The sequence below is a fragment of the Astyanax mexicanus genome, chromosome 1 (genome assembly GCF_023375975.1).
Source record: "Astyanax mexicanus isolate ESR-SI-001 chromosome 1, AstMex3_surface, whole genome shotgun sequence".
Lineage (NCBI taxonomy): Eukaryota > Metazoa > Chordata > Actinopteri > Characiformes > Acestrorhamphidae > Astyanax > Astyanax mexicanus.
The window spans coordinates 65,571,342-65,587,104 of record NC_064408.1 but is presented as its reverse complement, the minus strand read 5'-3'; the positions used below and the strand labels follow the sequence as shown (position 1 = coordinate 65,587,104).

The window sequence follows — 15,763 nt, the reverse complement described above, 5'->3', positions numbered from 1 at the left end:
TTAAACTAGGATTTGCTGGTCAGCAGAGTTCAGGCACAGAGAGCTTTGGGAACTGTGTGTCCCTAACATACCCTGAGTAACTTCTGTGGTCTTATGTTTCCCTCTAAATACCTGAAACTGAGAGGACATGCATTGTGCCAACAAATATTTGTGGGGATTAATAACTGAAATTGCCACAAAGGTTGTTTTGTTTGGAGTTATGCATTCTCCAGTTATTTACTGTGTCAACAGAACGCCCCAGATTTCCCTTTGGTCACCTGACCAGATAACAAAGAGCAATTTCAGTATATAAGACTCTGACTGTCCTGCTGCCTGTAGTGTTCCTCCACAATGGCCAAAGCTAGCATTTTTATATTCCTCGCTTCAACACTCGTCTTCTGTCAGGCTGCTCCTGTGGTAAGTTACTGAAAATTTAAAGATCTGCAACAGATTCTGTATAGAGTTGATTTATAAAATGAGTTTCTTATAATAGTTTCTTATAAATATATAGAGATTACTGTCATAATATGTCTCTGTCTGGATAGGTATATATTAATTTAACTGTACAGAATACTGTGATATATGCTCACAATGCCACGTTTATGTTCTATTTTTACATAACTTCAGGTTATGAAAAACAAATCACAACTTTACTCACATTTTCATAGTTGATTGTTTGAGTTGGCTTAAACTATAAGGTGGTATATATATTATTAGTAGATATTTATTTATACTTTTTGTTACAGTTAGAGGTCAAAAACTGTAACTTGCTCATTAACACTGATTATTCAAATGACAAAAATGAAAATGAAAAAAATGTGATTTTTTTTTAATGAGACAGTGAATTGCTGTGGTGATATATGCCTGGAACTGGACAACTTGGATTAATTACATAAGGAGATTGATCTCTGTTAAATTACTGTACAAATACCATTTTTAATCTAGGATGTACATGGTGGTTCAGACTCCCATTGTCCGCTGACAGTGAAGATCCTAGATGCAGTGAAAGGTGTCCCTGCTGGAAATGTGGCACTCAAGGTTTCCCGCCAAGGCTCGGACGGGACATGGGAAAAGATTGCTAGTGGGTAAGATTATACAAGAAGAAAAGGCGCATATGAACATATAAAACATATGAAAACATGTGCATAAATAATATATAAATACAAATATATATGTAAATCTGAGCAGTACTTTAAGTGTTTTTGTCTTTTATTAATAACTGAATTGCAATTTCTTTAATGCTTCTGAGAAAATGTCAATGTAAAGTCAGGATCAGTGGTTATTATTTTCTTCCTAAACTCGAAATAGCATCACTGAATGAAAAGTTTTGATGAATACCTGCATCTTTTTAACAGTCTTGCACACTTTCTCTCTGCTTCTGGTTTTACATTTCTATTGCAGCACAACAGATTTAGCTGGAGAGGTTCATAACCTTATCACAGACCAGGACTTCACACCTGGTGTTTACCGCGTGGAGTTCGACACTAAAAGCTACTGGAAGGCAGAGGGCCGCACACCCTTTCATGAGGTGGCTGACGTAAGTAGACAATCTCTACAAAAAACAACGAAAAGCAGCTTATCGTCTGTTAATTGCTCACAGAAAAATGGTAAGGGTACATTAGCTTTTAGTTATAGAGACATCCTGAGAGCATTCCTAATTCTTGATTGCTGTGCAGAATTAAACTTATGGATTATACACACACTTGATTTCTTTACTTGAAAATGCATACAAATATCTGCATTTACATTTCAAAAAAAAAAACAAAAAAAACTTTAGTTTTTGTCTGTTTTTTTTTTTATTTAAGCCGTCCGAAAGTTTTACTATAAAAAAAGAAAATGCCAGGATGAGCTCATACATTTTTGTATTGAAAGCTATTATTTATCGCCATTGGCTTTCACAGCACAACTTAAAAAACATCAGCTTAGGGGCGCTGAGTGGTCCAGCGGTTTAAAATGTGCCACTATGGTCTGGTCCCAATCCCGGTCATGTAGTTTGCCATGAGCTTCTGGAGCCCTAAGAGCAGGATTGGTCTTGCTCTCTCTGGGTGAGTAGATGGCACTCTTTCTCCTCATCACTCCAAAGGGTGAAGTCACTCAGCACAGGGCGTCTGTGAGCTGATGTATCAGAACAGAGTTGCTGCGCTTTTCTCCGAGCACACTGTGATGCTGCATCAGCATCAGCTTGAAAAGAGGCGGTGTCTGACTTCACGTGTCGGAGGAGGCATGTGCTAGTCTTCACCCTCCTGGTGTTGTGTTATCACTTGTGATAGGGGAAGTACAGCTGACTAGCAGCTGAATGGATGGAACAATTGGCCTAGCTCAATTGGGAGAAAAAAAAATATATATATAACTGTTTAATGTTTAAGCTTTTGTATGAGAACTAGGCCTAATCTTTGACTACACCTGATTCCTTTCTAGGAAACTGACAGATGTTTATTCAAAAGTATATTTCACTCCAAGCTTAAGTGCAATATTTCTGTTGTTTTTAGACCCTTATTTATTTATTTTTAAAAGAACATTTTATACTACAGGAAAGAAAAAGTGATCTGAGAAACTTTTTTTTAATTGTGAGCGAGAAAAGCAGACTTTCCCTTTAAGAGATGTAACATTGCCCATATTTGTGACCGTCCCCAAATGTGCCTATGAGTAAACTGGACTCTGGCATTCAACAAAAACGGATCATTCAGTAAATACTGGCAAAATTCCAAGCGAAATCATGTTTTTCCTGGATTCCAACCAAATGCTGCATTTCTTTTTCTAATAAAGGAAAGTAAATATTTAAGAACATATATGTTTTCACATGTGCTTAGATAAAAACAAACATTGTAGATAAGCCCTCAATGGACTATTCAAAGACCATACATAACACATTAATGTACTGTACTTGGATACAGTTCAAACCATGTGTGTGTAAGTGGACTATGGAATGTTTCCAGCCTGTCAAAAGGGTGTTGTTTTTATCGATCACAGGTGGTGTTTGCCGCTCACACAGAAGGACATCGCCACTACACTCTGGCCTTGTTACTGAGCCCCTTCTCCTACACCACAACAGCTGTAGTGGTCAAAGCACACGACTGAAGCTGCAAAAAAAACACATATCACATCACAATACTACAGGTAATCACACTTAAGATTTTCCATGTTCCCAATACTGTCACTCTGACTTTAAACACTTAAAGCTGAAGAAGGTGATTTTCTAGAAACCAGTCTGTGTAAGCTAATCAAAAATAAATATGATTTTAATAAGCAGAAACAGAAAACACCACCCTCATTTTATCACTTCTCAAATTTAATTAAACTCTACTAAGCTAGTTGGCTACACCACCATTGTATAAAATGTCCCATTTAAAGCTAATAAGACCCAAATAAAATATTATCAAGGACTTGCTAAAAACTAAACCAGAAATCAGTGTCCGGAAGTAATGATATAGAAGTAACAGTTGTAGTGAAAAAGTGAAAAAGAGTAATTAGATAACATGTACATTCTATAAATAGACTAATTACTGACATGGATTACTTTGCAGGGAGACAGTCAAACTTCACAAAAGGACCAATCAGAATGTCTAAGGGGCGGGGCTACTTTCAAACCAGAAGGAGTTCTGATTCATAAGCTTTGTCCCAATTATGTACTATACACTAATTCTAAAAAGTATAGATTAATGGTGTGAGTCAGTTGATAAATTAATCATATTAATTACAACAGAATTCTGCGAGGTATCACACTTTGTTTCAATGCTAGAATGGCAAAATTATATATAAATATTTATTATAATTCAATTATATTTATATTAATGGTGTCAGTTGACTAAAACAAATTGTATTAATCACAACATCCTAGCCTTCGGTTTTATTGTGTAAAACAAATAACTGCATATCTACCACATCTCATATCTAGCTTCCCAGACAAAATAAATCCAGCTCAAAACCAGCAGGTCATCCAGTAAAAACATGCCCAATGCACTGTATTCACTCTGTGCCTTTACTAAGAGGCTACAGGAAATAGACTGAGGATTACGTGCACAAAGTTGAGGGTAGCTAAAGGTAATTGCTTTTGTTTGCTGTATTGAAAACGCATGTGTTAGCTAGCTTGCTAGCTACTTAGTTACTAACTAAATTAGTGACGGTAGAAAAATACTCTGTAGTACAGTCCTGCTTAGAGGCTGTAGAGGCAAATAACTTAGCTTCCTTTTTCAACTTTTATAAAGTATTCTGAACTTACTTTTGGGTCAACATTAATCTGTAATATTAAGTCAGACATTAAATGAATGTTAACACGACCGTTAAATGCCAAACACAGTCCAGCTAAGCATGCAAGTGTGCAATCCTGTAAGACCAGGTTACCCACGGTAGGATATTAGCTAGCTAGCTAAGCAGGCTACTCTAAAGAGCTCTGGCTTGACTAATGTTACCCTCCACTCGTTTTGATGTTTAACTGAGAAAAAAGCCAGTTCAGGGTTAATCAAGTCATAGCTGGAGAACCAGGTTTAGCTAGCTGGCTGTCTCTTTGCTAACGTTCATCTGGTTAGATTTGCTGGCTGGATAATATTGTGGCTAGACTTAGCTAGCTAGCTTAGTAACATACATCTTAAATTGAAATGGTGTTCTCTACTGATTTTGTAAACTTTTTCCACAGTGAAGTAAGTGATCTTTGGGGAAACAATGAAAGATTAGCCCTTTATAAAAAAATCTTTCTTTTTGAAGAAATGCTTTTTGAAACACAGACGTGATAATCATTGCTACCCTACCTTATGATACCCTGCAGCCTCTTTTTGGCAGATGATGGTGACGCAAGTAAGTTTTTTTCTGGAGGACCTGCTGGTCTTGACCTGGATTTTTTAACAGGCTTGGTAAATGGCATTCAAAAACATTTATTTGAGGAGTGTGTACTAGACAAAAAATTGCCTGTTTAGTGTGACTTTATTCATTATTATTTATTTAAATCTAAATATGTGGCTTTAAAAAGAAAAGTATTTTAAGAATAACTACAATTACATTACCTTAAAATAATAAACTGTAGGATTACATTACTTGCTCAACAGAAAACACACCACTTCGTATGACCCATCTCTTTGTCCATCTTTTTGTTGTCTTTCTTTAGCAGTACAAGCTGAATATAGTGTTTTTATCGAGAAGTGAAAAACATTTCAAGCAGCAGTTTCTAAAATAATCTTCTTCAGCTTTTAGACACATTCACACAAAAAAGATACTGCTCATAAAATGTTTTCAACTATAAACTCTTTTAATGATCATTACAGAGCGTAATGCAGTGAACAAACCGGCAACGCAGTGAATAGACTGGCAAACAAAGATCTGTAACCAGGATGCCGCTTCTGAAACTGGTGTTACAGCAAAAGTGGACCCTCGAAAAAGGAGTAACAAAGACATAGAAGAAAGGATCCTCCCAATTTTCTGCTCCAGTTCATCAATCAGACGCTTCAGATGGTCTACATACATAGCTCAAGATTCAAATTAAAACTTCTGAAAATAACATTTCCTCTGTACATGTTTTCATTGCTTTAAAACAGCATCCACAACCACCTCACTGCATCTCTCAACCAATAATGCAAAATGTGCAAAAGTAAAGAAAAACTCAAGGCACAAAGATGAATACTGCAAAAAAAATCTGTAACGATATGTTACAAGTCTGTAATGTGAACTCTTCTTTAAAACGTTCCATTTTTAAACACACAGATCGGCATGGGGTGAGGTTTGCTTTTTTTGAAGGGGTGGGGTGGGAGGTCAGTTAAGATTAAACTGATTTAAATTTGCAGACAGAGTACAGTATTTAACACAAAGTCCTTCATACCTACAACTAAGTAAAAACCAATGAGTCCAAATGGGTCCCCTTCCAACAATCTATTTATGCTTAAAACACTGGGCATAAGCCAAATTCAAAAACTAGGGATATACAGCAGAAGGTTGAACACCTCCTAAATGTGAAAAGGTAATATGTGATACCCATACTTACAATGACATACTAGATTTACTCAAAGCTCAAGAATACAAGATTTTCCTATTCGCACATGGCAAACACTTCTGTTAAGAAAAAGTACATATATTGTCTAGTAGACCAGTTTGGTGTTGGTAGCTTTCAGATATGGTTTTCTTCTATATATCAGATAAAAGCGCACTGGTTACTTTTAAAATGGCAATGATAAACTGATAATGACCATTTATGTTGAGGTTAAGTACCGTGCTAATGTATTGCAATGTAAATGTAACAACCGACAGTACTGCCACAAAATACTGTTATCCAGTGCCAGGAGATCATAAAATACTGTGTCCTAATCAGGTGGCGACACTGTAAATGCCAATTCTAATGTGGTGACACTTAAGACATGGTCCAATAGTATTCAAAAATAACCTTCTCTTTTACAACATGAATCACAGTTTGATGTTCGTCTCTGTTCCTTAATCAGGAACACTGAAAAGAGGATACTGAGCCACAGTAAATGTTTGCCTCTCTCAACTCTCTCTCTCCCTGACACACAGCGATCAGGTTGCAACAGAAAAGGTAGGAGGCAAGTTCATTTTACCACAGAAAGCTTTTACAGGCAAAGATTACAGAAAGAGATAAAGCACAAAAAAGGGGGATACATTTTCCATACAAAAGAAGAGGGAAAGAGGACTTTGGCACCTGTAATCTTCACTTCTGCATTATCCTTCACATTTGAACCCAATTTCTGGAGCAAAATAGAATCGGCTTTCAAATCCTTTGCACATACTGGTCGAAAATTTACAGATCATGTAACCCCTAACTCTAATAACTGGGCTCAATCAAGCACAGACTTCAGTCTGCAGGTATAAGAAGAAAAGAAATACTCTGTAAACAACAAGAGACTCAGCATTATGGAATTCTTCAGACAGGTGCTTAATCAGAGCACAAGCTTCAGCTTAATGGTTCACCCTGGTGCACAGTGAAGGCAGGCACCAGCATATAAATCCTGGGGGGGGGGGACCATCACAGCATGTTTGATTGCAGAACAAAAGAAGTGTCTTAACCCTGTCACTAGAAGCCCCAGCTCAAAACCAAATATTACTACATTAGATTGCACATACTGACCTAATGTATGGTCTACTAATGAGACATCCAATTTGGCATTTCTGGTTTTCTGTGGCTTGGTTCCCCCCTCCTCCAACAGCGTGTTTAAGTGATCTCCTAATGAACAAGCTTGAAGTGGGTGCACTAGAGCAGGAAAACCATCAACGACCAAGGTACCTCCAGAACCATGGCCCAGATCCAACGCACAAGACGACCATAAGCATATAAAATTAACCAGCATATCCAGCACTTTATGATAAGGGTTAAGATTAAGTTAAGAGTGTGCCCCAGCCCCAGGGACACTTAAGCCTGCACTGCGCTGTTCGGGTCTGGCCTTTATGGAAGCTGATGCACGTTTCTCCAAGTCTCCACACAAACACATGCAATCAACGCTCACAGGGAGTGTAAAAGAACACCACATAGTAGTTCTGTTTAGGACAGATATGATAAATTAACAAACATAAAAAAATAAAGCAACTTATGGTGCATTAACATCTTCAACGTAAGAGTATATACAAAGGCAAAACAAAATGTACAAAAGTAAGCACAGCCTATAGCTCGCTTGCCGACAGCTGTGAGTGCTTGAAACCTAAAATAGTCATCTCTACGCAGTTTCTGATGCCTTTCAAAAGTAATATACCAATATATCACTCCCTCATCCAGGCCCAACTTGCGCTCAGACTAGAGTGCAACATTACAAGGTACTTCATTACACAGAGCTAGAGCACCATTCACTAATAACTCACTCATACAGACACGCTCACACAGAGACACACACAGATGCCAGACCAAGTGAAGGGCTATTTGGCTTTTTAGCAGCTCTGAACCCCAATGACCAGCAGGTCTTCCTTCCAAAAAAAAAAAAAAAGCCCACCTCGCTCCTTTACTGTCTTTGCCTTCTCCTGCTCTCTTTTATTCTGTTTGTACAGTGCATTTCAAATAAGAGCAAGGAAGAAAAACTACAAACTACTTAGAAAGGAAGAACAAAAAAAATGTTCAACTTTTTAAAAAAAGCTTTAAAAAAATCTGGCAACAAAAGAAGTAAGGCATGCAGCTGATATTGGTGTTTTGCTGATTTTTTAAATATGTATATAGTGAGCAGATCCCTGTATCCCACCTACTGTTTTATTTGAGTCCTTAATTTAAGAGGTGTCTAATTCTCGTAAAGAGAAATAATAGAAAGAAAGAAGGAAAGAAAGACACATAGCTGCCAAAGTAAGAGAGTGTGTGTGCGCGCACTGGAATGATGGGCGTCGTTACAGGACTCAGCGACAGCATCATTAAAAAGAGGCGGAAATTTACAGACAGAGTCTGGATCATGCAAGCTCTCACAGCAGTCCTCTGCACAGCCAAATGGAACGCAGAAACAACGATGCTCACATGACACACACCACTGGAGTGCTCCCAAACACATCTCGATAAAAGTCCAAAATAAATACAAAAACAAATTGTTTCAAAATATACAGTACATACACAAATCTTTGTCAAGACCAAAAAAATACTATGTTTTAAAATACTACAGTATCATACCGTAAAAAAAAAAGTCTATTGGCGTCTAGGGTTCTGCTGAATTGTAAAACTGAGCTTTTCTACATTGTCAGCACAAATGAAACAGACACAGAGTGATAACAGCCTATGAAAATCAGTTAAGGCTTCGCAGTAAACATCTGATTTGTTGACGCTGGCACTCCCTGCCTTTCTCAGTCTCTCTCTCTTTTTTTTGTAATTGTCTTTTAACCCCCCGTTTTTGGTAGCGTGACGCGATTCGAGTTGCTAAAGCCAGAATGAACACAGAAACATGCAATGGGACTCTCTCACACACACACTCTCACAGGCACACACTTACAAAAACATTGGTGGTATGATCCAACATACACACGATCTCACACACACACAATCAATTGTTCGAGAATTCAGGCCTTTAACCTCTGGTCTCTTGGTTTTAAGGTAACTTGGCAGCAGTACGTCAATGCTTGCAGTCACACACCCCTCCCCACGCCACTGGGTGCTGGATCATATTCGGGGTATCGAGGGACAGGTGAGGTGAATGGAAGAGAGCTTGGTCAGTAGTCTGCTATGGGGGCCAGTTCAGGGCTCAGGTTAACAGTGATGTTCTTATACAGACTACTTAAAGAGATTTCTGGAGAATACTGGAGATTGTTCAGGCCGTCCAGATGCTGCCTTTCTTTAGAATACCTTAGTAACTTATACCTAAGAGAGAAAGAGAAGGAAAGAGAAAGAGAACAAGATTCAGTTAGAACATTCTGTACATAGAGGACGGGAAACGGTATGTAAAGAGGACTGCACTCACTACTGCAAACAAGTCAACAGTGGGTCGGTGCACTCGAGGTTACACTCAAACACAGGAAGGTACACAGTTTCAGTTTAAGGTAAAGCAAATTAAGTCTAAAGCAAATAGATCTCTGCTGAGTTCATCTTTCTACAAGCATGACCAGTTCTGCACCCTGCAAGGTGCAATAAAATCCTCCGTTCAAGTTTGTATTAAATCAAGTGGGAAAGAAAGAGCAAAACAAGGGAGAGAACAGAAACAGTATGCACTTACCTTCCAAGGAACTGCACTTCTCCACGGTGGTGATGTGGAATTGATTTGTATTTGCCAATCTCTCCCTCTGGCCTCGTCACATTAAAGCCAGCAAAATGCACCCTGGAGAATACAAAAGGATAGCTCCATATTTAATCACTCACTATCTAAATATTAACTGCATTACAGCTACACATTGCAGAGTAAGAGTCAAAAGGTGCTCTCTACACAACATGCATAGGCAATTTTAAATTTTAAGAGCATACATGAATGCTAATTGGGAAGAGTTAATTACTTTAGGGGGAAGAATATAGCATATAGCATAATTCAGTCAACTTTCTACAGTACATTTCAGTCAACTACATTTTGTTTATTTAATTGAATATAATTGTTTAGCTTGTTACTATACTAAAATTAATCAATTTTATGAAAAATTATTGAATCAATCTGAAATGCTGTCACCAGCTTTTAGAGCAAAGTAAACAATGGAGAAATTATGATGTATACATGGAAAAGGACAATGGACACAATAACATCACTAATCAAGTCAAAGTATTGCTTTTCAGTGAATTAGTTGAGGTGCCTGTTTGGTTTTTAGCCTCACACGCTCACCTGTTCCAGAGGTCATCATCCTCCCCTCCCCAGCCCCAGAATGCATTGGGAAAGCCATTGATCTTATGGAATTGCTCCACTGTGAGCCCACTCACTCCTCCAAAGAACTCGCTGTAGGGCAGGCTGAAAACACACATGAACTCTTAATCATGACACTCAGAAAATGTTTTCAACCCAATACTGTAGAATTAATTTATTACAGTTCTGAACCTTAAGCTTTTATACCACTGTATTGCACTAATGTTTTTATACATTACAATGGTACAGTAATTCCTTTTTTAATCCCTCACGTATGTCTATATCTGTGACATTGTTATATTGTATTTTAGTGTCTCTCATTCTTTTATATTTGTATTTTTATCTTGTTATACTTGTTGTAACTTTTGGGAAGGAGAGTAATGTAATTTGAATAAGCTGTATGTCCTGTAAATATGCAGTATTGACAATAAAAAAAACTTTACTTCAACTACAGAACTCATTTAGCAACGAACAAAAACGTTCACCTCCCAGGACAAAAGACACCCAGCAGAAGCCTAAATTACCCAAACAGGGGCGTATCCTGACACAGCACCTCATCTATTTCCTTCCTGACTGATTTATGCACAGGCTTCCTTATATACACAAATACATAGTCTTCCCTTATAGCATGAACAATATCTAAGGTTTTAAGTTACAGCCTAAACAGTCATGTCTGTATTTCTATGCAATAACTAAGAATCTAACAGTAATTCTAAATGCAAGAACAAAAATGGAAAAGAAAGATGTGAACAATTCAGAAATAATACTTACATGTACATGTACTTGTCCAGCTTTGTAGCAAAATGGCGAGGCATCTGCCCACAACCATAATAATTTCTGTCATTTTCAGGGATATGATCAACATCATGGAACACAACGCAGTCCCAGTCCAGGTCTTTCATCGCTTCCTTGAAGCCCACATTGAAGAGCATAGCACGATTAAATGGCTGTGTACCTGCCTAAAAAAAACGAAAAAAACAAAAAACAAATCCCCTTTCAGTTATCAAACAGTTAACCTAACACTGCAAAACAAAATGCTGCTCAATTCAATTTTACATTTTTTCTGTTTAGTAAAAATTATTACATCGTGGAGAGGCCATATAAAACAATTTGCATTCTTTACTTTTACTGTCAGAACAATATTAAGCAAGAAATGTTTGGGTCAGACATGAAACAGTAAACTATTAAATGTTAATTATAATGTTAAACTGTAAATAAGGAATGTATTACTTTATACACTCACAAACATATAGCTAATTTTCAATAGATGTCATGTGCAAACATTTTATTCATTTTGGAGCATTTCTATTGCTGCATTCATCAATCACTGACACTGTAAAGAACATATATCAGATGTAAATGTTGAATGAAAACCACACATTTAGACCTAAAATAATAATAAGACAATAAAAGTGTAAATCTGTTCGCTCTGAACAGTTGCTACAGGTACAATACCCAAACACACCACCAGAGGGCAGAACCACGTGACAATTAAAACACCAGTGAAATTGCTCTGCATTAATGTGTGCGTGTTTTGAGAATACCTGTTCGATTATGTAAAATGCAAACTGTAAGCGCTGGCGCTGCAGCATTGGAGCGAGGTGTTGAAACAAGATGGGGAGATGTTCATGACGATTCCTAAAGGGGATTAGAATAGCCACCTGAAAGAGAATCAGATTAAAAGAGAATATAAATTAACTGCCATTAAATCTAAGATTGCTACATAAACAAACCTATTCCAGTCCATTCTGAGTGTCTGTATGTGGTTTATAAGCCATTACTAAGACACAGCAATAGATGGAACTGAGAAACTTATCAAGATGATAAATTATTAGGGTGATTGAGGTCCTAAATGCTATACTGCAAATCAATAGTGGCTGAACATATATTAACGTTAATATACAAGCATTCCAATATAGTGGTGAGGTATCTGCCCACAACCGTAATACTTGGGAACAAGTTCAACATTTTTACATAAATCACAGTTCCAGTTCAGGTCTTTCACACCACTTCCGTAAAGCTTACATTAGGATAATAAAGTAAGCATTATGTTACCAGTATCACGCTATACCAAACCAGTTCCACATTTAAAAAAAGGAGTCGTTACTTGTTGCCAAAGAAATTTCTAGCACAAGACAATCTGCTAAAACAGCTCATACACTCGCCTAAAGCTACATTTCTGGTCAAGATACAAACACAATATGTTGCAAAACAATTAAATAACATGATGTATGGTTATGTACTTATAAATAATGTAATAAGTCACGTTATACTTTTATAGGCATATCAAATATTATTAACAATAAAAACTGGCAAATTGCACAGATAACAAGGATAGTATAAAGGCACAAAGACAAAACTTTACTTTATTTTTTAAAAGACTGTGAGGGCAATAGTAAAACCTAATGCTTACATCTATTGAGGCAGTCCATTGTGGCATACCCTGCTGCAGAAGCCACAATATTTTTATCTTCCGCTGTGGTGTTTACTTCATTTTTTTCTGTATTGTGAATCTGTCCTTTCCCTTCGAGCCAGTTAGCATTTCCTATGCCATTGGCTGCAACACAACCCTTACAGTACAATCAATCCACTCCCAATGCTTAACAGTGAAATTGTCTTTTCAGAAAACTATAAACCTTTTTACTCTAAACTTATATTCTAAGCTGTTCTGAAGTTTTCTTCAGACCACACTTAATTGATTTTCCGGTGATGTTCCTTTTTTAAAATCCAACATTGTACAAATTTAGTAAGAGGCAGTCACACACTTAAATTAAATGTCTTTGTTGAGACTGTCTGACTACGGCTAATTAACATATACAATGGTTTAAGGCTGACAAAGTGCTGTCCTGAGCTTTGAGCTTTTGTTTTAGTTTTTTATAACTTCTCTATTTATGACTTGGAGAGGTTCCCTTACTGAAAGCTTGCAGATTGTCTAAGTGAAGAATACCTAACCCCCCAATAATAGTTAAAATATTGAACATTTTACCATTTTCCACCCACTTATAAAAACATATAGAACAATTGATCAACCCTTTAGAAATTCTACAAATTAAGATGCACAAAAATGCAGACATCTGGACAAATCCTAAACAAGCACAAACCTTCCAGCGTGGTTTGCAGTCTTCAGGCCTCCAGTGGCCCCCAGACTGAACACCCAGCTGGCTAAGGCGTAGTTCAACTTCCTCCATAGGAACTTCAGTCATGTTTATTTCCATAGGACCCTCTGAGGAGGCAGAAATTCACATTATTTATCAACTTTCTCCAGGACAACCAGTAAGACAGTGGATTTTTATTTACTCATGGTTGTGAACCAAATTATTATTGGGGCTGCAACGAATTACTATTTAAGTAGTAAATTCTTTTAACAGTTTATTGGTCGTGATTATTTTTGTCATGCCTTCCATGTGTTTTTCCTATTGGTAAAGGTCATGAGCAAATGCAATGCCCTACACCACTTTTGCACAGCATTTTTATACTTTGACACACGTATATAAACCTAAAAATGATAAAATATAAAACATTCACAAAAGATGGATGTTGGTATTTTCATGATATAGGATACCTTAATATATGTCTTTAATTGACATGTCAACATTAAGAGAATTTACATATTAGTTTACATTTTACACACAGACAGATTTTTATATCCGCTGTTGTCATTATGTCGACTAATTGCTGAAGCCCTAATTATTAGTCAGCACAAATAAATAAATATATAGAAACAGTTACAGATGTGCAAATAGTCCACAAGTATATCAGACAACAACACGCCTACAAAAATGCCAAAATAACTAAAATTTCTAGGAAACTTGGTTTAGCAGTAACTGGTGTAACAAGCATTCCTAGTAATGTTACAGCTCACGTCACACTTAAGCCACCAGAGATGTCCCAATGATTGTTGTGGCACCATAATGGAATCTTTTACACATGAAGATAAACATCATTACAGCCCACATACATTGCAGTACGTGCAGAACAAGTTGCAGATTGTGTAGATTGTGACAGATCACAGTCGTGTAAAGGGGCTGTGACCATATGAACTGCCCAAATGAGCAGCAATTTAGCAGTCAGTGGATTAAATTAATTGTAGAAATTTGCCAGAAATTTCAAATTTTATCTTGCTGTTCCACTGGCATGTACATGTATGTGCATGTCTTTTTTTTTTTTTTTTTTTTTTTTTTACTGAAGTACATTTTGACATTGTCCATATTCTGTTCCTGAAAGGGGCTGCTTCACTTCCCAGGCTACATATATTCTAAGACCTTCCTTTTTTAAATAACTAAGGGTATTTCTGTGAATTTTCTTCTTATTTCAACTCATGAAATCATGGCGTATCCAAAATTGTGTCAATGTTGTTAAACGGCTATAGGATTTGTATACAAAAAAACATGCCAAAACTTTTGTTTAATTTACTACAGGCTGTAAAGGAGAAAGTTATAACACTAGGTGGAACAAACTGTAACTGCATGACTGCATAAAATCAATTGTTGGTTAGTTTTATCATTTCCTGTTTTGTTTTTTTCGCTTGCCTCTTTCCCATTGTATAAAATTCCTAATGAACCGTGATGTTCAAACCAAATACCATAACACACCTTCCAGCCAGTTTAACTTCACCTTGAGTTCACATTATATTTCATATTTTGCTTTTGACTTTCAGTTTACGTATAGATAAAAAAAATCAAATTAGTGAGATTATTTATATTTACCATTTTCACAAGAAGAATAATTAAATGGTAAGCAGTCCGCAATCTAATACTTTACTTGGGCATATTATGTACTATGGAACACAGCTTATTGTTGTGAATGAAAAATCTTTGTTATCGGCAGAACTGTTCCACTTTGGTTGAGCTTCACCTACAGTGTAAGCACCCACGCTATATGCTAAACTATGATATGCTATAATTTGGTCACACATGATTGTGCGTATAAATACAAAAAATCATCTGTGCGCCTTTTAATCCAGTGTGTTTTATGTATGAATTTTACCAGTCAGGTATTAAGAAGCAGTAATGCCTCTTCGCTGAAGTACAGACATATACAGGAGTTTCAGTTTAGTTCTTCAGCACAGAGAGTCGAGACTGGAGTAGCATTAGCATTAGCCACGCTAAGTGCTAGCTCTTTCACGGTTCAGAGGTGAGTTGCCTAATGTGCCTTTTAAATCCAGTTGGCTTCATGTATGAACATAGACCATAAAATACACATTTATTGATAGTGAGCCTTTTAATCTGGTGCACCTTATAGTGCAAAAAATACAGAAATCAAAAAACAAGATTTCTACAAGTGAACAGTGTATGACTAACTTTAACACACAATTGTTTTAAACACAGAGCTTTAAAAACTAACTTAAATATGCAACTATACTGTTGTAAAACATGAGCTTGAACTGCCATTTAGGCTTACAAACAAAGCCTTCAAAATGATTAAACTTACTCATAGAAGGTAAGCGCTCAGGGCAGGGCAGATTCTGGGCGTAGGTGAAATTCTCTGGGAGGTATGTAGTCGGCTGAACAGGATATTCACTGGAGTTATTTCCTTCTGGATAATCTGTGCAAGCATACAGGGAGATCACG

At 36.9% G+C, this 15,763-nt stretch overlaps 2 protein-coding genes across 2 annotated transcripts in view; one reads left to right on the top strand and one right to left on the bottom strand.

The window, feature by feature from the left end:
* Positions 1-288: 288 nt before the first annotated feature.
* On the top strand, positions 289-5,467 carry ttr (transthyretin (prealbumin, amyloidosis type I)). The gene is made up of 5 exons (XM_007257009.4): positions 289-396; positions 925-1,064; positions 1,381-1,516; positions 2,950-3,096; positions 5,235-5,467. Exons 1-4 carry the CDS (start codon positions 331-333, stop codon positions 3,055-3,057), a joined length of 450 nt encoding a protein of 149 aa, XP_007257071.1. The 5' UTR covers positions 289-330; the 3' UTR covers positions 3,058-3,096; positions 5,235-5,467.
* The window catches only part of b4galt6 (UDP-Gal:betaGlcNAc beta 1,4- galactosyltransferase, polypeptide 6), a 23,211-nt gene continuing 12,645 nt past the window's right edge, over positions 5,198-15,763 (bottom strand). Inside the window, exons 3-9 of the mRNA XM_007257013.4 lie at positions 15,624-15,737; positions 13,295-13,416; positions 11,738-11,854; positions 10,965-11,152; positions 10,176-10,298; positions 9,585-9,686; positions 5,198-9,232 (exon numbers count right to left, since the gene is read on the bottom strand). Coding sequence (XP_007257075.3) covers positions 9,085-9,232; positions 9,585-9,686; positions 10,176-10,298; positions 10,965-11,152; positions 11,738-11,854; positions 13,295-13,416; positions 15,624-15,737 — 914 coding nt within the window. The 3' untranslated portion in view covers positions 5,198-9,084. The remainder of the gene's footprint in view (positions 9,233-9,584; positions 9,687-10,175; positions 10,299-10,964; positions 11,153-11,737; positions 11,855-13,294; positions 13,417-15,623; positions 15,738-15,763) is intronic.